Source organism: Aulonocara stuartgranti (assembly GCF_965226115.1).
Source record: "Aulonocara stuartgranti genome assembly, chromosome: 5".
NCBI lineage: Eukaryota > Metazoa > Chordata > Actinopteri > Cichliformes > Cichlidae > Aulonocara > Aulonocara stuartgranti.
This window is the reverse complement of record NC_138943.1, coordinates 5,329,581-5,350,728: the sequence shown is the minus strand read 5'-3', so window position 1 is coordinate 5,350,728 and position 21,148 is coordinate 5,329,581. Positions and strand designations below refer to the sequence as shown.

The window sequence follows — 21,148 nt, the reverse complement described above, 5'->3', positions numbered from 1 at the left end:
TAAGAGGGTGGGTGGTTCTATCCCTATCCTCCAGTCTGCCTGTGAAAGTATCCTTGGCCAAGATACTTAACCTCGAGCTGCTCACAATGCATTCATTAGAGTGGGAATGTTAGAAAGTGCTTGTGTGATTGGGAGATGCTGTATAAAGCGCTTTGAGTGTATTTGCCATAAAAATAACACATTCATTCATGGGGTTTTCCGTTTTATTTTACAGTAGAATCTTAAGGAATAAAGCAGTAAAGTATATCAATTAAACTCTGTGGACTTTTTCAACATATTTGAACAAGCAAACATATGAACAACTCTCAAACAGCTCTTTTAGATGAAAGCTGTATGAAAAAGACAGAAAATTTTTAATCATTTTCATAATTTGAATATATAAATGACATAACATTTCAGAAAAAAGAGGCCTCTAGTGAATTTAAAAGCATTGTAGGGAATATGGGGAATTAGAGCTGTGGGTGTTTTCCTCTTGTGTTTTATGCTTCATGTTGTGGGTATTTGTATGCAATATATTGTGTTGTAGAGGTTGTATTTAATGTTTGCTTCCTCGGTCAAGAATTGTGAAATTTGATCTCAGTAGAACTTCCTGGTCAAATGAAGTTAAAGCAGATCAATCACATTTCAGCTTGGGTGTAAGGTTGTAAGATTCTCCGTAGGGAATGATATGTGACACCAAACATCCAGTGTCTTCTCTTTGTTATTGAAATGTGTAGCATCATCATGCCTACATCTAAAGAGCTTCCTGAGACCTTTGGGATATTTATGAATCTGGTACTGAGGTTAAAAAAAAAAAAAAAAAAAAAAGCTAACCATTCCAGTCCAAGGAAAATATTCTAGAAGTAGAAAAGATTTTCAACAACATGAGAAAAAAATGCCAGTCTGTCCAGGGTTAGACTAGAAGCCTCAGATAATGTAAGATTTCATTACAGGATGTGCAGGTAATGCTTGCAACTGTTGCTATTAGCATGCACACATTTATAGTCTGAAAGAGAATCACAAGCTTAACCTGCATGTGAAGCTTGCCATTAAAAAGTTCTTTCTATCCAAAATGAACATTAGAGTAAAACTGCAGCTTGCTAACGTGTACGCAAAGACTTTTTGGAATAAAGGATAAAGACAGAAGCTTTTTGGCTACAGTAACAGCGGACATTTTTGTGCATTGATTACAAGATTGACATGTTGTATCTTTTCTTTTAAAGAGTAACAAATTATTATGCACAAAAAGAAATTCAAGTGAGATTTACTTACTTACTAATGCCCATCTTTTTTTCTTTCTTTTTTTTTACCTTTTTTTGAACTTTTAAACTTGCAAATTGTGCAGCCAAAGCCTAATATACAGTAGTATTTTCCTAGTACACTTTCTTAGTATACATTAATGAGGCACAATGAACTGAAGACATTCTTCTCATGATGAACTTGGGTACTGTAACGGCTAGCGAGGCAAGCCACGTGGAGTTATGAAGAAGGACCCAAAATGAAGGCACTTACTTGATGCGACTGAGCTTTACTTACGATAACAAAAGCTAAACAAAAGCAAGGGAGGCAAAATCAGAACTAAGAAAACCTGAACTAGAAAAACTAAGGATCAAACAAACAAATCTGAAACCTGAAGGAGATGGAGAGCAGAGCAAACATGGGTTAAGATACACAGGGAGAAAACACGGAGTTAACACGGATGGACCCGTGGTGCGCACAAGAGAACACACACTTTAAAAAACAAAGAGTCCACTGTGAGCGACCATCTTTGAACAGAGGCGGGGGTTTACGACACCAACTCTCTGCCATCTATAATCCAGTTTTGAGATCCCTTCCCAGACGCCTTAACGCCCACTCACATCCTGGGCCATCTGATCTCAGGAATTCGCATGATAAGGTGGGGCCAGGTTTCACAATGAACACACCCGAAACTCTGGCTGATTGGGACCCACACCCTGTTTCACACCTTGGCTCAGGCGATTAGAGGATCATCAGGGGGTCCTTTTGTCCCTCTGTGGGGGGTTTCTCCCACTAGGTTTATATCTGGGACTCTCCACCATTTGACCTTAGAACTGAAGAAGCTTCTCGGATGAGAGGTGAAACGTCTTCAAGCAACTTAAAGAAGTCCAGACGCTTTTCTTTGCAAGCTCCTTTGACCATCACATATGATCTTCACAGTGCAGAGAACACAAATTACCATCCATTACTATAATGAAATAATTTGTTAGTTTGAAATGCTACAGGGAACTATGTACCTGTACATTAATGCTGTGGAAAGACTTCCTGTTCACATAGTCTCCTTCATTTACTGAAGGAGCAATGATTGGAATGTGAGTGCCATCTATACAGCCAATCACGCCTGGGAACCGTGAGAATAAATGTAAAATTTAAGTAGTAGTCCAAGTATCACCACATCATGAATTAAGTTTTGTTCATCCTGATACCTGCAATTTTGTGGAATCCCTCTTTGATAAATCTTGTGGGTCTATGACCGGGGAACACCACAAACGAGTACACGAGACGTTTCAGTGTAACTGTAACATTCCTGACTGCCCGACAGACGGTAGCCTTGGAAACGTGCTCAGCATCACCAATATTATACAGAAAGCTCCCGTTTGCAAAAAACCGAAGTGCAATACAAATAATATGTACAGAACTGAGAGGATGTCCGCGATGTGTCACATGAGCAATATATGGCCTGAGGATGTTATCCAAATAAATTATGGATTGTGCTGAAAAACGGTAACGTTCACACAGAAAATCATCAGGAAATGATAAAATGCACTCTAATCACTCTCTCCCGGCGGAGAGCTCTGCGGAGAATTTGGGCTTCAACATCTACAGGTTTCTGACAAAGAGGCGGAGAAAGTCAGGGTTAGTTGAAGTAAACCTGATAGGGGGCAGGTTAGCTTCACGGAGTGTGTCGTCATAGTAACTCACTCAGAATTAATCTAAACTCGCTTTGTGAAACCGAAAACCCAGAGTTTTCGTTAACTCAGGGTATACTTACTCAGATTTTGCACTAAACCGGCTTTCTGAAACAGGGCCCTGTTGTTAGAATGTATTTAATATTACTTTCTACACCAGGATCTTTTTCTACGCAGCTGACGGCTGTAACTGTGCAGGGGCGGATCTAGCAAAGTTTAGCCAGGGGAGCCGATAGGGCATGAACAGGGAAAAGGGGGCACAAAGACATACTTTTCTTTCTTATTCTCATTTAAAATGTCGAGCTTTTAATAAATAATTATCTGAATCTGACACCCAAAGTTTTAATCTGATGTAAAATGTATAGAAGTCCATTACTGTATATAGTAACTGTTAAGTCTAATATACCCTAGTAAGCTATAGTACTTTTTCCTTTGGGAAGGTACCATCTGTGCAGTCTGCAATTTTGCTGAAGAAAGATGTTGAATCTATTTAATATTTCTTGAAAAATAATTGATTTCTGTGCATTTTTTTTCACACTGCATCAAATTAAGGTTGATTACGTCGATTAAGCATCATGAGGTGGAGCGTGAGGGGTGGTTCCTTATTTTTTATTTATTTATTTTTGTTGTTGCTGGGAGTTGGAACCCTATTAGTTAGGTTGCTTAATATTTACGCTAAGTACTCTTTAAAATACCAGAATAGGAAGGATGGTGTAGGTTTAAGTTTATTAGATTGATCAGTATTACTGAACTATGAAATATTTTTTTTTGCATACAGGTATAACAGAATAGCTTTAGTGTAGTTGTTGTTTTAAACTTGAGTATGAACTTATACAAAATGCAGCAAGATATTTAAAAAAAACAGTTTTGTTGATTAAAAAACACTATATCGGATTCATATCGGTATCGGCAGATATCCAAATTTATGATATCAGTATCGGTATCGGACATAAAAAAGTGGTATCGTGCCATCTCTAGTTCTAACACACCTGAATCAAATGAATGGCTTGTTATTAGGCCTTTGCCAAACTTGGTGGCATGCTGAAAAGGTAATCCAACCATTTGATGCAGCTGTGTTGGAGTAAGGATGCATCTAAAAGCTGCAGTAGCTCTCGAGGACTGGGATTCGGCCCTGATCTGACATATGAAAATTCCTCGGTTTGTTTCAGTTATTTATTTACATTTTTTACTTACTTTTAAGTAAACATAATTTTTTTCTGTTTGGCATTTTCATGATGATGAGTTTTGTAGGACAAAACAATAAATTCATTATCATTGGTAGAGAATTTTCAGTTACATTTTCACTAACATGTCAGTGAAAGATTCATTCAGTCCTTCTGGGGCTCAGACAAACTTTTAAATCAATGGGATTTTAAGGCCATCAAAAGCAAATTGACCTTTAAAAGGCCTGGTTTGCAGTTCGTTCAAGAGCATACACAATGGTTTACAGCATAAAAATGAACACTACAGTGCTCAGTTGGAAAACAAATCATTTTTATTGCAGATAGACAGATATTGATCCATGTGTGATACCTTTATTAACTATTCAGGGACTTGATTTTAAAGCAGTTTGACTTAATCTGCTTCAATATTTTCCACTGTCTTTAACTTTGAACTAAATGAGACTCAATCACACCTCTGGAGTTGTCATGTGTTTAGAGTAAAAGTTTCTTAGAGAACTGTTTGGGCTCAGCAGCTCATCACAGACGCTCAGCACAACCTTTTGCACTTACAGAAGAATCAGAGACGCTTATTCTTTCATATTTTTCCCTTTCTTGTGTCAAGTAGTACTTTTGATCAATCATAAAGCCAGGCAGCTTGTGACGGTAATTTCACTGGTTCCTAATTCATTCAATCTTCAGCTGCAGAAAGAAGCAGTCAATGATCCTCCCATTTTACCCCTGTTTCACATACTGACCACGTACATACACAAGCACTATTATTACCTCTCAGGTTCCAGCTTTTCATACAACTTCACTAGTCTGACAGGCAGTTTTTGAAGCGTCTAAATATTACTTTTGAATCATGTCTGGAAAGCAGATGTTCTTCGGTATCTCCTGTTTCTTAAATGTATATAAAGGGGGTGAGAGAGAGAGAGCACAGTGGGGTGAGGTTAAAGATAAAGCTCACCTTACAGTTGTCATAATATCCTCTTCATTTTATGAAATCCTTAATGCAATATCTCTCTCATTTCCTGCCTCCTTTGTTCTATTATTTTATCTGTTATTTAAAGCAATTTTATCTTTTTGCTGCAACAGAAAGGGAATAAAATAAACTGATAAATGTTGGCAAACAGACTTTGCAATGTTGTGAACTCAGTAGGTTCTCATGGGCATAATTGGCACTAATGCAGCAAATTATCAATTTGTGCTTGCAGCACCATTAAATGCAAGACTTGGCTTCATGTTGCATTTATATTTTTCTTAGTTTGAGCCCATTTTTTTTTGTTGTTGCTTTTCTTGGTGGACCGACTCTTTAGTTTTATCCTTTTTAGAAGAATCAATCTGAAGGGTTCAGACTCAAAAGTCTCACAACTTTCTGCCAAAAATTGGAGTTTCAAAGAGATCATCGTGATTCTTCATTCTTTATTTACGATTAGTCAGAGTTTGCTGCTCTTCCAGGGATCCAAATAAAATGAATTATAAAAAAAAAAAAAAAAAAAACTCTGTATCAATGGACTGGAAGGAAAAACTAGAAAAAGCGAAGCTGTAAAGAATCAGAAAATATAAGGGCTAAAGTTACAGATGAAAGAATAAAAAGTTAAAAGAAGACATTCATTAAAAAAAGCTTTGTGATTCAATCTACACTGCCTTGGCAAAATTGTTGTTAGACATCCCAATTAAAGCTACAACTACCCAAGAATTGCTTTCATGATTTTGATTGTTGTTTTCTCTATAAAACATAAGAGATCTTTATATATTTAAAAAGAGCACTGTGTTAGACTAAAAACTGATCAAAGTATTTACATATTATTTAACTGTTTTAAACCTGTTTAAAGGTCCTCATATTCTTGCACACCTGTAATCTAGAGTTGGTATAAGCCTCCAGTAACTTGAAATCCTATCATGTTTCCCCCAAACACAAAGACAAGCCATTATCGTAGAATTTGCTGTCTAAAACCTTTTTCTAGCTGGTGACTTCAGCCTCAGTCAGCATCTTTGGGAAAAACTGGAAACTGAGCCAGGCCTTATCGCCCAACATCACTACTGGGATTTCAGCTAAATGTGAGCAAAAATCTGCAGCAGCTAGATAGCAACATATTTATGCTCATTTCAGACTTGAAATTAAATTTTCAGCAATCCCAAATGAGTGTATTGTTTGGGTGCCGACTTACAGACATACTCAGTAGCAGCATGTTACAGACACAAGAACATGACAGCAGTCTCTGTCATATATAATGAAAGAGAGAAACTTGAAAATGCAGAGATAAGAGCAGTCATGTAGTAGCTGTGAAAATTACTACAGAGTTTGTGTGATGAGTTGGCAGATTCTTATCATTAAATAGGTATTAGTCATCTTCTCCGACCTCCCGCCTACCTTGTCTGATGCTGTGACTTCTTCTTCGTCCCACACCCAGAAAGCCAGACTGGCCAGGATAAGAATAGCCAAGTCCGGCAGCGCCAACGCCTTCCTTCAGAGCAAACGCAACGGACTTCTCAACGAACTGCTGGAGCTGACGGTGAGAAAGACCCCTGACCCTCTGAATGCGAAGATCCACCAACAGCAAAGTGGGCGCGATGATTTCTTGGAAGCTGTTTTAATTAAGTGTGCTCATTAAAAATGGTGCAATGCCAGCAGGTTGTAATTCAGTATTAATCATGTTGTTCCTTGTCAAACGCCCATGTACTAATTATTTCAGTTCACTGCAACTCAGTTGCTTGGAGGCAACAACTTCACATCTGCAGTACGCAAACACAAGCAAAGTGGCAGCAATTACTGTCAAATAAACAGAGAACAATTTAAAAGTAATTTAGAGGCTATAAAAGAAGAAGTTGGAGCCATTACATTCTTGTTGTTATGCAGGGCAGAGGTGATAGCAGAGGCTAATAATGCCCCATGTGAGTGTTATCTGTGTAATAACACAAAGTGCTTTTTTTGGTTGTTCATCAGTCTGAGACTTGATTTAATCTGTGTCTGTGAAAACGGTAAGCTGAGGTTATCTAGGATGTAAGATTGTTCTTACTTGCTTGTCGAGTCGCTCTTGGTAATAATTAGGTTGTTAGTGCATTAAAGGAGGCTTCAAAGCAAAACGGAGCCGCTGAACAATGAAACAGTGGAGACAATAGAGATTAACTTGAAAGTAGTTTTGAAATTCAGTTTCTAATGCCTAGCCTAAGAAGAGGACATAAATAATTATTTGCTCTACTGTAATGCATGTCTGCGCATAAAGATCAGAACTTTCTACTTTTTAAATCAATCATCCCCTCACTCTTTTATACTATATATATATATATATATATATATGTTTTCAGTGACACACTCCCCTCCTTGCAGATGGTTACTAAAATCCATTTGGACCTAATAGAGTCCAGTATGAAAGCTCATGGGTGTCTGCAAGTGGTTAGAATTATCATATAAATGCCATCTGTGAGCACTGAGCACCCCCCTTTCCTTTTCGTGTCTGTGATGAAGCTGCCAGAGTCCTGATGCATCAAATTACGATGGTGTCAATTCTGACAGTCGGTGACGCTGCGTGGGTCCGAGGTAGGAGTGAGTGGAGATATATGACAAAAATCACTGATTCTGTCACAGTCATTAGTTAGACTAGAAGTTCACTCGGGGTCTGGTTGCATCTTGGCTTTTTTTATTTGTTACTTAGATCACGGGTATTGATAATCCTGTTGAGTTTTATGGTAATCTTGCATACGAAGGCATTACAGCTTTATCTCTTATCTGATCTTTTTTCCTGGAGTCATTTAAATCTATAAAAAAACTGCTCAAAACAGTATCACAGAGGAATGGTGCGTCATGCACTAAAGAAACAAAGAAAGAAGCCACACACCCATAAAAGCCAGCTTCACTTATACAAAAATCAGCACATACAAGAACGCAAAAAAAGAAGGCTGTAGTGAACTAGGACAATATATATAAAATAAATGAGTGGGTCACTCATTTACTTGATGCCATCAAGCCTTGAAATATGTATATAAACATATATTTGTACTTCCTGCATGCCCATGCCATCAGCTATGCATTAGTACACTTTCAGGTTTCCAAAATGATCAACTTTCCGCCCCAGGAGCTGAGTGTTCCTAGTCTTGATAATGCGCTTAGACCAAATCAAATTTTTCATAGGTATTATACCTTATGTCACCCACTTATTTTTGAAGGTTTACAGCATCTCCATTTCAGAAAAAAAAAAAAAGAAATAACTTTTTCCTTTTACAGAAAGTAAGGATACATAAATAAGTCTGTTGAAATAAGTCTGAATTATCTGTCTGGCAGCTCAAAAAGGTGAAACACAAGATATTTATCCATCCATCCATCTTCATCCGCTTTATCCGGGGCCGGGTCGCGGGGGCAGCAGCCTAAGCAAAGAGGCCCAGACCTCCCTCTCCCCAGCCACCTCCTCCAGCTTATCCGGGGGAATACCAAGGCGTTCCCAGGCCAGCCGAGAGATATAATCTCTCCAGCGTGTCCTGGGTCTGCCCCGGGGCCTCCTGCCGGTGGGACATGCCTGGGACACCTCACCCAGGAGGCGCCCAGGGGGCATCCTTGTCAGATGCCCGAACCACCTCAGCTGGCTCCTTTCGATGTGGAGGAGCAGCGGCTCTACTCTGAGCCCCTCCCGGATGGCCGAACTTCTCACCCTATCTCTAAGGGAGAGGCCAGCCACCCTTCAGAGGAAGCTCATTTCTGCCGCTTGTATCCGCGATCTCGTTCTTTCGGTCACTACCCACAGCTCGTGGCCATAGGTGAGGGTAGGGATGTAGATCGACCGGTAAATTGAGAGCTTCGCTTTTACACTCAGCTCCCTCTTCACCATTACTGCAGCTGCAGCCATAATCCGTCTGTCGATCTCGGGCTCCCTTCTCCCATCACTCGCGAACAAGACCCCAAGATACTTGAACTCCTCCACTTGGGGCAGGAACTCATCCCCGACCCAGAGTGGGCACTCCACCCTTTTCCGGCTGAGAACCATGGCCTCAGATTTGGAGGTGCTGATCCTCATTCCCGCTGCTTCACCCTCGGCTGCGAACCGTTCCAGTGCGAGCTGGAGGCCCTCACCCTGGTGTTGATGAGGTCCGCCCCGAGTTCCTGAAGGCTCTGGACGTTGTAGGGCTGTCCTGGTTGGCACGCCTCTGCAATGTTGCGTGGAGATCAGGGGCAGTACCTGTGGACTGGCAGACCGGGGTGGTGGTCCCCATCTTTAAGAAGGGGGACTGGAGGGTGTGTTCCAACTACAGGGGGATCACACTCCTCAGCCTCCCTGGGAAAGTCTATGCCAGGGTGTTGGAAAGGAGAGTTCGTCCGTTAGTCGAACCTCGGATACAGGAGGAACAATGCGGTTTTCGTCCTGGTCGTGGAACACTGGACCATAACAAGATAAATATAACAAGATATTTATTTTAATTGTTATTAAGAAACAATGGCTTTTTTTTTCAAATAGCAGCATACATCCAGAATATATGCTATAAAACTCCTGAACAGCTGACCTACCCCAACTGCAATTTGTACATCAGCACACTTTTTATCCTTATTTTTATCTTTATTATCTTGTTCCTTTAACCCTTACCTAACTTGGCATTTGTGTATGGACACCAAAGGAAGAATTTCATTGCACAGAGAAATTCTATTTCTTCTGTATACATGACAATAAACACTTTGAATCTTGAATCTTGAATAAGATCTGAGTTTAGGTACTATCTTGATCAATGTGCTATAGAAGTATGCAACAACTCGGACATCAGCTTAAATAAAACTATATTTATTATTTCACTGGTTACTCAGCAAATGAAATGAAAAAAGGTGGGAAGCTTCACAATTGTATTATTTATATTCAACATATGCATAATTGCACAAACAGTGACAACAAGCAGACCCAACTTTAAAGGGAGGCACTGCTGTAGTAACTCAACAGCTAGCTTAGACCTCAATCACAAAGGCCTAGAGATCCGGTATCCACAACTCACCAGGAAAACTGGGTGCATGGAGGTCATTATGAGTCACTTGGTGAAATTGGTTGCAAAGACGATGCTGCACCGATTACCTCTTTCAGATGGCTTTGGTCGTTAGCAGTTTGCCATGGCTGCCACAGTTATGGTAGTTTTGGGAGTGGGAGTTTTTCCTTCCCGCTGTCACCAAGTGCTTGCTCATAGGTGGTCGTCTGATTGTTGGGGTTAAAGTGCCTTGAGACAACTGCTGTTGTGTTCTGTATAGAAAATCTTGTCTGCAATTATAACCTAACTATTACCAAAAATGGAGAAAATTTGCCTTCAAAGTCAAGTTATGCCTTTTACTTTGAGGTACAACTCTCTGTTTTCACTACCGCTTGGAGAGAGCAGTTGGCAAGTGTTTGCAGGTGTTCAGTGTAAACCTCTTTGTGACTTATTTCACCTTGTGACAAAGGTGAGGCATATTCAAGGAATACACATTTAATCCTCATGACCGGTGATTGCCAGATGGTGACCAGCTGGTCTAGGCCTGTGTGACTGAGGCCACAGCACATAGCACTCTATATATCCTGAACTCACAGCATCCTGGACCTGACTCACAGCTAAATGCCAAACTAACTGATATTACCCTTCACACTTCCATTGAGGCAATGGCCAGGCCAGCTCCAGAATACAGAAGTAACTTAACATTGGATAAAGTGCATTAATGTCATTCTCTAACTGATTTGAACACCTATTTATGGTAATATGTGATTGAATAGTGCAGTTACAACATTAGTTGGATAGCCAGACTGACAAATCACAGCCCTCTAATGACATCTCCAGGAACTTGACATTTGGGTCATACATCCATTTTGAGGATATTGAAAAATGCCCAGATGGTAGAAGACCTTCTTGAATCTGAAATAAATAAATTGAGTTGCTACAAAGTAACAAAATTAATTGATACATCATTTAATATTAAATAAAATAACCTATAAAAAGAGTCCTGCATCCCTGAATACATCTTTAATCAAGACAATTAATTTTTGGATTATTTCATTTACTCAGTCCCTCAAAAAGATATGTTCACATAATTATACACATCTCATTATTACTGTTGTAGTTTTGGACATCACATGAATAACACTGAATACTTAAGGGCAGAGGTTCCCAAAGTGTGGACGAAAGGTGCAAACACATAGAAAAATCTGCGTTTTCAAAAATACCCGTGTACACGTGGGCGTAGCCTGAGTTTTTAAAAAAATCGCAGTTTTCGGTGATTCGAAACACCATTTATGTGTGGACGAAAGGCCCAAACGCGTAGAAACAGCTGCGTTTTCAAAAATACCCGTGTAGATGTGGACGTAAAACAGTTAGTAGTTTATTTCATTGCTACCTGTAATTTACTGCAGTTTACTTGTATTTGTTTAGTTGTTTACTAAATATACTAAATGCAATGGAGTTTGAAAATAAAATATAACAAAATATGGGAACCACTGCTTCAGGGGGAGTTTTTTATTACAAATACATTGGGAAAAAACACATTTAGTTATTGTCCAATCATTCATTAGCAGCACGGTTATCGTGATCAGCTTCCTTTTACTGACTGCACAAAGTCAGCTTCTTTATTTACATGAAAGACCACTGAATCTCGCTCTGTATCTATATTATGTGTGTATAGGTCCTCTGCCAGAGGATAAATGCACAAATCCAGCGATCGGAAAACGTGCCCACGTGACGGTGTTGTTCATGTTCCTGGAATCCAAATGAGAGTCCATGGGCTGGTTTGCCTCCTACCCCAATCCTCTGAGTAACAATGAACAGTGTGGGGAGAGAATTAACCATTTTCAGTTTTCATGTTATTTGGTAATTGCAGTTACTTTGAGACAAAGGAATATTAAAGGCTGAATTTCAAACTAAGCCTGTCAGGAAAAATACCAACAAAGGGTTCCATAAGTTTCTGCTTCAGTGGGGTTTTTTTCCCTTCCTCAAACTCTGCGATTTCTCTTCTTTCTGAAGCTTCTGACATCAATAACTGTTTAGCTGCCTCCAGCATCAAATAACACTCAGCAGTACCTACTTAGACAATTAAGTTAGAGGATTCGCAGTAGCACGGTTTTATAATTTGCATGTTGTTTGCTCAATAAACTGAAATTGGAAGTTATTTTGCTGCTTGCTTAGACAAGGAAACAAATCAAAGAAAAACAGTAGGCTGTTTGTGGATTTTTTTTAAAAAAACAAAAAACTACAAAATAGGAAATAAATTACAAATTGGAGAAAGTGGACAAACCACTTGCTAAGCAGACCTAAAGATAAGGGATCAATTCACTCCAAACAGGAATGTGGTTCACTATGTAACAAGTAAATTATTTGAAAGCAATTGGCAGGAGCTGTTGTCTACCTGTTCATAACTGAAATGAGGAGAAACTCATCAAACATGAACAAAAAGAGTTCAGATGAAACTGAATGCCATGAAGCAGAACCTCCGGCTTTTTATTACTACTTCATTACTAAAAGTTCATTTTCAAAGTATTAAGTATTGAGTAAATATCAAAGAGCAATCTCAGCATCTGGGTCTTTATGTCTAGAGATTTATGTCCAAGGGCAACTTCCTGAATAATTTCATAATACCTACTAATACCTACTGTGTGTGTGTGCGTGCGTGCGTGCATGCGTGCGTGTGTGTGTGTGTGTGTGTGTGTGTGTGTGTGTGTGTGTGTGTGTGTGTGTGTGTGTGCGTGTGTGTGTGCGTGCGTGTGTGTGTGTGTGTGCGTGTGTGTACAATCAGGGTACAGAAGAGGATGAGCAGAAGCTGACCCAGAAGTCCATCTCTCTGTTAGAGAGCCAACACCACCACCTACTGCACTGTCTGGAGAAAACAACAGTAAGTGCACTCTGTTATAAATATACATGTCCACTGTGTAGCTATGGCTGAAAACTTGGCTAACATTAATGAAGCTAGCGATGAAACTTTTTTAGATTTTCCAAATGTTACCTTATCAGAAGCTTGCTCTTCACACTGACTTTGCATGTAGCTGCCAACTTCCCCCAAAACAGATGAAAAAAGGTGTTTAGGGCATTGCCAAAAATGTCTGTCATTGTCACAGTAAGGTGTTCTTTGCTCTCAAATCTGTGGTTTGAGTTCAGCTGGAAGCAAAAAACACATTCTTGGTAAAATAAATAATTTTTAAAAAAAATGTCATAATGTTTGCACGCCAGGTTGACAGTTGTTATGGGACTTTGTGGGTGTGGGGTTTAGAGTGGGTCTGTAAAAACTGGAACTTGCGGGGTTTTACAACTCAGCTGCACCATAAACTACATTTGGCATATTACGATGCCAAATCTGCTACACTGCAGTGAACCTGGTTTCTGAACTGCCCACCACAGTTTTGTCATGCAGTTCACACAGATGAGGCGTCACTGACGGCACACCAGTGTGTATTTGGACAGAGGAATATTCTCTTTTATTATTTTCTCTGTGTTGTCGCTTGTGATTTGCGATGTTGTCACTATTTTTCACATTTCTATATTGTTTTATATTTATTCAAACTGAGTTTTTGTACACAGTTGTTCAGATTTTCAGGCATGACAATGAAGTAAAGATTCAACATTTAAATGAGTTTCCTTTCAGTACTGAATCACATTAAATTTAAGGTTCCCTATTAGACAGAATACGTCAGTTTATACTTGTGATAGTCAGTCGAGCTTGAATTAGAACTTTCTGGCTTCAAGCTAACAGTTGTACATCATAATGTTGGACATTTATGTATTCCTTTAGTCTCTGTATGAGGATGAAACTACTCTTGAACTTAAATTATGATATTAAAGGAATATTCACAGTATCTGTTAAACATAACTACCCCTAAGTTCACTTAAACCTGGTCTGTGGTATACTTGTGTTAAAGTTTAGCTATGGTAACCTGTGCAGACCTGTGCAACAAGACACAGAAGACACTGGTTCGTACTACAGTTTGAGGACAGGACAGGATTTAGATCGTCATGTAAAGGTTTGTCTCAAATCTGCATCCACTGTAAAGTCTTTAAAGCTACTGTTGCAAAAGATGTTGGCTAAGATCTGTATTAAACACTGACAGTGTTATCCAGGCAGCCAATAAAGGAAATCAGCCAGGTGCATGATTTTTGTATGATAGGATGAAGGTTATTTTTTATAATTTCTTTAAATTGTATTTGTTTTGGTGTGGTTCCTTTTGTAAAATTATAAGTGAAGTACAACTGGGCAACATGTCCTATAACGCTGTTGTGTAGCCTATTTACAGACTGCTGTTTTTCCTCTCTCCTGTTTTGCTATCCCCATGTTTTTTTTTCATTCATCTTTTTCTCTCCAGGCTCACGAGTTTGTGGACGAGCAGATATACGAGCAGAACTGTTTGGAAACGGCTCTGCAGACCTATCCCTCACGCAGTCCCTCTGTATCCAGCCATGACAGCTCCACACGTACCTGTTGTAGTCGAAAGAGAAAGAGAAATGTTCCTCTGCCTAACACCAGCCTGCCCACCACCCATTCAACACACCAGGGCCCGCTGCAGGAGCTCAGTGCCATCCACATACAGTGTGGTGACCCACTGTCCCACACCGCCAGGTGAAACAAAAACAGATGCAGGGGCAAGCATCAGAGGTTTGGCAAAAATTTCAAACTCCTGGTGTTTGGCCATTGAAACTGTTTTATGTGTGCAAGCATTAATCTTTCACTCCAAAACACATCTCTGGGGGTACACTTTGAAGTCCCTCACTCGACTCTAGACATTTAATAGATGGATCTGAATAGGCAATTGTCAACATTAATCCAGCTGCATTTAAATAATCTAATTAAATAAAATATATCTTTGAGAAATTAGTTATACTTTTTAACTAGCAGAGTACATTAACTTTTAAAAATGTCATTTTAGTTTTGTACAGCTTTATTACACAAATTCCTCTCAAAATAAAAGGTATTTTAAGGACTCACATGTTTCATATTTTACTTCTCAAATGCATCACTAGATACACTATATGGACAAAGGTATTTGGTCACACTTCTTGGTCTCTGGTTCCAGGTGTTTTCAGTCCCATTGCTACAGATGTATAAAATCGAGCATTTAGACTTCTGCCTTCACAAACCTTTGTGAAAGAATGTGTCGTTCTAAAGAGCTCAATTAATTTGAGCACGGTACAGTACTAGGATACCATTGTTGCAACAAGTCTGTCTGAAATATCTTCCTTTCTAATATTCAACGATAAACTGTAAGTGGTATGCAAATTGCAAAGTGGAAGCATTTAGGACCCACGGCAATTCAGCTACTAAGTGTCAGATCAAGTAAAGTTACAAAGTGCTGAGGCACACAGGGCTTAAAACTTACCAATGCTCTGCTGACTGAATAACTGCAGAGTTCCAAACCTCCTCTGGGATAGCATAGAAACTGTCTGACGAGAGCTTCGTGGAATGAGTTTTCACGTCTGGAGAGCAGCATGCGAGCACAATGCCAAGCGTCTGCTGGAATGGTGTAAAGTCCACTGCCCCTGGATTCTGGAGCAGTGGAAATATGTTCTGTGGAGTTCCAGGCAGAATGACGGATTAGTCTTGGTTTGGCAAATGCCAGACCCCTCCTCCACCGAATTTTACCTTATAGGGTTGTTTATTTTTAGGATTGGTCTGGTCTGGTTTGGACTGATCTATGCTTCAGTGTTGAAAAAATCAGTTTGGGGAAGACCCTTTTCTCTTCCAGCATGACTGTATCCCAGTGCGCAAAGCATGGGCCATAACATTATGATCAGCTGATAGTGCTGAAGACCTTGAGTGACCCACACAGAGCCCATTAAACACTTTTGGGATGAACAAGAGTGGAGATTGTGAGTCATACCCCTCATCAGTGTCTGACCTCACAAATGTTCTCCCGGTTGAATTGGCAAGAATTCCCAGACACACTTCAAAATCTTGTAGAAAGTCATCACAGAAGAGTAGAAGCCATTATTGCTGCAGAGGGGAGACCATTTCCATTTTAATGCCTATGAATTTATAATGGGATGTCATAAAAGCTCCTGTAGGTGTAATGTGTAGGTGGCCCAGTACTTCTGTCCATAAAGTCATAAAGTGTTGTTTTAAAGATTTGTTTAGGCATAAATAATAAAGCTGACTGTGAGTGCAGTTAACTGATAAAACTTTGGTATATAAATTTCTCCAGAATCTTCATTTCCTGCCCAAATTTACAAAAACATTATAGAAATTACAGAACATGTTTTGCTTAAAAATCATATGTAATTACATATGCAATTACTACTGTTTGTACTAGACATTAACCACATTTAATTATACTTAACAGCCGCTCCAACCTCAACCTTAAAACTGACGAGAGCAGCAGGATCAACTGCAAAAGTGGCCGGATCACCACAGCCATCATCAGCCTCCCAACACCCCCTGCTTTAACCCCTGATGGAGACGGGTTCCACGGGCCCCCACAGCGGAGGCCGCCCCAACCTCCAAGTCACCCACCACCCTTGAGCATTCAGACCACAACAAGCTCAGCTGGCGCCAACATCGTCAAAGTCTCGGCTCTGTGACTGTGTGGCTGAAAGATGTAACTCACCCTACCAGGGGGAAGAAAAGCAGAGGAGGAGGAAGCAGGTAACACTACATTCATGGACGTACCGTGTTCCCTAATACAGGGTCAGTGAGAAGAGAGGTGTACTCCAGAGGACTCACCAGTTATGGAGACATTATTGAGGTAGAGGACTGTAGATATGTGACCTGAGAATCACGCTCGTGTCATGTCGTGTATGTACTGTAGATACGATGAGAGCTGCTGCATTTCTAAACGTTTCTTACAGCAGTGGAGATGGTGGAAAATAACTGATGATATTGTGCAACTGGCAGAAACATCAACAAACCCTGTTGACCATCACAAATTCACAGTAAATTTGACGTGAATTCACAGTGAAAAAGAAGATTTGTTGGATTAAATACTGAAGAACAAAGCTGTTGAATCTGATTGGTCATGTTTGTGTTATGTGATTGTCTATAGTATTTTGAGAAACATAAACTGTTTTAGTTTAAAGTCGCCATGCCTGATGCTGCTAATATCATCCCTGAAATGTGTATTTCATTTGTTGCAGACTGGAAACAGCGTTTCTTTGTTTTCGTTGGATAATTGTATCGATACATTATGTTGATTCCTCAAACCAAACTGTGATTTTAGTTGTATTTGAAAAATCCCACTGAATGTGGACTGAAGGCTGACGGTCGTCGTACTGCATTGAAACAGAGCAGTGGTTCTCAGCCTTGAGCTGACCGGAGAATTACTATAAAGCAAATGTGTAATTTAATGTTGAAGGATGAGGTTACAGTACATCCCATGAAAAGACCAAAACCAACCACTTGATTAGCTGAAATTCATTCATCCTAGTCTTAACTGTTTGTGTTACAAAAACACAGGAAAATAACTTGTTTTAAATAATTTTCTCCTGCAGATTAATATATGTGTTGCAGTAGTTTGTACAGCAGAAGGACAATGTACATGAGGGTTCTGACATGTTAATGTAAAGAAGAAACAAGCCATGCAGTGAAACAGTGATAATAATAAAAGGTATATAACATTGCATATTTTGGGAGGGGAAATACTACAACATTTGGTTTCAGTACAACAGCAAGTGTTAGTAAGGCCAGGATACTGAATAACATGATTGTATCGACAGTGTCCCAGAATGAAGTATCGTTTATGGCTCAGTCACACTACAGTAAAACTGTTGCATTCAGCAACCGATTGCAGGTAGTTTCAAAAACTAACTGGGTGCCCAATTTTGATCCTAAGGTGATTTTGTAGGTTACCTGCTCCGTGGCAGCCTGTGTCCAAACAGTCTGACTCAAACTGACTCCAGTCACTCTCAGACAGACTGGTTAAAGCTTGCAAATAATTGCCGTCTAATTTATAAATGTAGACAGATTGCCAACAAGTAGCAATCAATCTGAGTCAGTCTGTGCAGGACTCATCTGTGCCTCATCTCTTTGCAGTTGATTTTAACACAAATTGTTGCCAACTGCTTGTATTCCTAAATAAAAGCAAAGCTGCATCTATATCATTTCGCTGTCTTGCAGCAACCATCACATCGCTATTTGTGGAGAAATTTCTGTTTTGAGTCTATGAGGTTGTAACTGGACTCTGAATGTAAGTAGTTCATTTAAATTTCTGTTGAGTGTAAATTTCTGTGTATGTAGATAGCAACAGATTTGCAACAGACAGCAACAGATTCACAATTTGCCAACTGGAGCCCCTTCTGTCACAAACTGACAGCAAACTGAAGACAGCAACTGGGGTTGCAGACCTGGTCCCCATCTTTGAAAAAGCCATTTTGAAGGAAGCAAGATTCCAAGTCAACTGCACACTCTCACAATATCTTTGGTGTCATGCTCTCCAAGCACTCTTTCCTGGTGTGACTGTAGCAATTTCCGATCTTAATAACACCACAATTTAATTTCAAATATCAAAAATTATTTTCAATTTTTTTTTCACAACTTAAGATTGGAAATCGTTGTGTTTGCACAGATTCACTTTGATCGTCTCTTGATTTGCCGGTTTTAAATCACTGCATTTCACCTTTTTTCCTGCCATTGGCAACATTGGGGAAACTTTACAGATCAAATTAGGTCACATACATGGCATGAATTGATAGGATGTTTACATTTAAATAGCCATCATAAAAAAATCTTAATTTTTTGTAACTAAAAAATAAGGTTAAACTTTATTTATTATAAAATACCTCTCACAGAACACCTGTAGTACCTACTGTGGGTACAAGTGGGCTGCAGCCCAGACTTTGAGAATTACTGAGCTAGGTTAAATTCATTGTTACATTGTTGCCATCTTATGGAACAGAAACAGAGAATATTGCCGGGCTTATCCTGACAAACAACCTACAAAATTCATATTAAAAAATAAATTGTGGTTAAGTGCTTGTATGAATTTGATAGCACACTGACGCTTTATGCCCACTGTGCTGCTGCCACTCACGTTGAAGGTTGAGCAGGACACTGAAATGGAAAATAATACTGTGCATGTTCATCATGAATGTTTGGGTATTGAATGCCATGAAGGTTGAGCACCACTCGACCTGGACAATTACAGGACGTAACGTATTCGTGTTCGGTTCGGCATTATAAAACTAAAACTAAAACGAAATCCGCTGAATATTTGAAAATATTTTAAGTGTAGATAAAATACCCAGAGCTAAAAAATTATTTGTTTTTTCAGGTATTCTGTCTTACCTTAAAAATTTTAGTTGATTTTTTATTTTTTACTTTCTTTTTGACATATTTGTAGCCCTCTGTGTCTTCTCTAAATGTCTCTGAAAAGATGTGATTTCACTGATGACTTGAAATATTTGTGTGCTGTTCATGAGACACTAAGCACAACTCATATCTTCTCAAATGTTTAGAAAAATAAAATAACTTAATCCACTTAATGTTTTCAGTGATTTCCACCTTAAACATGTTTTTTTTTCTTACATTAAATGTGTTTATCTTGAAAGCCAGTTAAACCAATATTATACCAGCTTCTGAGCAGGATAAACAGCACATGTGAGTGACCCTGGAGTTGGCATAGTTTTGTCAAACTGCTGTTTTTAAGGTCAAAAACAAACTCATTCTAAAGAATATGCAGCTAATAATTCGGTCAGTCTCAGAGATGCTCACAGGATGGCAGCAGAGATACTTTCTAACATTAAATCAAAATGAGCTGAGCCCCGTAGGACTGATTTCTGGCCTTACTCCTCACTGGATTATCATTTCTAGACCTACTTGCTGCACACTGTTGCACATTTGAAGTCGGTAGATGCGTGTTTGGAATAGTTTGTGCCAAGTGTGCTATAGTTATCTGTATCAATTATACAATGTGTTTATTTTTCTCTTGGTTTTGTTTGTTAACGTGGAACCTGAGGGACCAAGTGAGGTCTTTTTTTGCTGTACTGGTATTTTTTGTGTTGCATTTCTGTATTTTGTCACGTTTTAACAACGAGGTGAAAGTATTGTGTGAAAATGGTCACTTTTCTGTCCTTTGTAAGAACAACAAAGTAGTGGTATTATTTATGCTGCTTTACAAAAACAAACCCTTTAGACACTTTTTGTCTCGTTATTGTTGGAAATATTGAGCATCTGCCCGGCCGTGGTGTTCATAAGCTGGATTTTGGTTACCATTAAAACAGTATTTACATATTAAGGCTTTTTTGCAGCTTCATAGACCACGTTCACCTTTTTTAAAAATGTATATTAAGAGAAATCACCTTTCTCACACCAGAGTGACTCATATATGAAGATTTTTGTTGTGATTATCTGATGGACTTTACTTCAAAGGCGTCGTTGAGGTCTGTTCTAAAAGTCTTGGCATTGCTGTTTGTGTTGTTTCTTATTCTTTTTATTTTTTGAACTGAGCTTTTTCTGTCTGTTTGCTGTGTGTACGGTATTCTGTCAGTTTGTTTGTTATAAGAACTATGAAGTGTCAGAAAATTAAACTCTGCCACAACAGTCAAACGCTGTCTTTCTTCTCGCTCCCGTCACCAGTATCTTTGCATAGAAATCTGCATTTTCATTTTGGTTTCATTGTTTCATTTTACACAGATTGAAATTTCAAGATGAGCCCAGTCTTGTTTAAATTTAGGAATAAATCACATCATCTCTTATATTTTACACTTAAATCTCCAACTCAAGTCGAGCTTTATAAAAGTGGAATTACTGACATAGTATTTCACAGACTTCAAGCAGAGCCCATGTATGCATCATACATACACAGACTTTTGCACACTATTCACTTCGGCACTGGCACAGTGACCCCACGTAAAGTCTGTAACTTTATGTGGTCTGCTACTTCATGGCTGACTTGCTGTGGTTCCACTTTGCAATAATACCACAGCTGATCATGTAATATCTAGTGTGGTATTACTCAAATGTAGTGAGAATGGCCTGTTCGGTCATAAATGTTTGTGAAAGCAGACTGCATAGCTGCATGGCTATAGGACTGAAAACAGAGCGTCATGTGCCCGGATACTTTTATCCATTAAGTCTATTCAACCCAATATTCTGCAGAATCTTTTATTGTGTCAGTTACATTTATTTTGTTGTGAATAAACACCACATTTCTTCTTGTGACTATAAAATAGAGCTTT

The 21,148-nt window shown here is 39.1% G+C and overlaps 1 protein-coding gene across 3 annotated transcripts in view; it reads left to right on the top strand.

Annotated features, from left to right (window-relative positions):
- The window catches only part of LOC309707100 (A-type voltage-gated potassium channel KCND3-like), a 109,740-nt gene extending 89,244 nt beyond the window's left edge, over positions 1–20,496 (top strand). The window contains exons 4-8 of one of the 3 annotated variants that reach the window (XM_082534217.1): positions 6,484–6,585; positions 12,792–12,887; positions 13,909–14,010; positions 14,350–14,603; positions 16,321–20,496. In XM_082534217.1, coding sequence (XP_082390343.1) covers positions 6,484–6,585; positions 12,792–12,887; positions 13,909–14,010; positions 14,350–14,603; positions 16,321–16,558 — 792 coding nt within the window. In that variant the 3' untranslated portion in view covers positions 16,559–20,496. The remainder of the gene's footprint in view (positions 1–6,483; positions 6,586–12,791; positions 12,888–13,908; positions 14,011–14,349; positions 14,604–16,320) is intronic. The other 2 variants (XM_082534218.1, XM_082534219.1) reach the window with 2 other exon arrangements.
- The last annotated feature ends 652 nt before the right edge of the window (positions 20,497–21,148 follow it).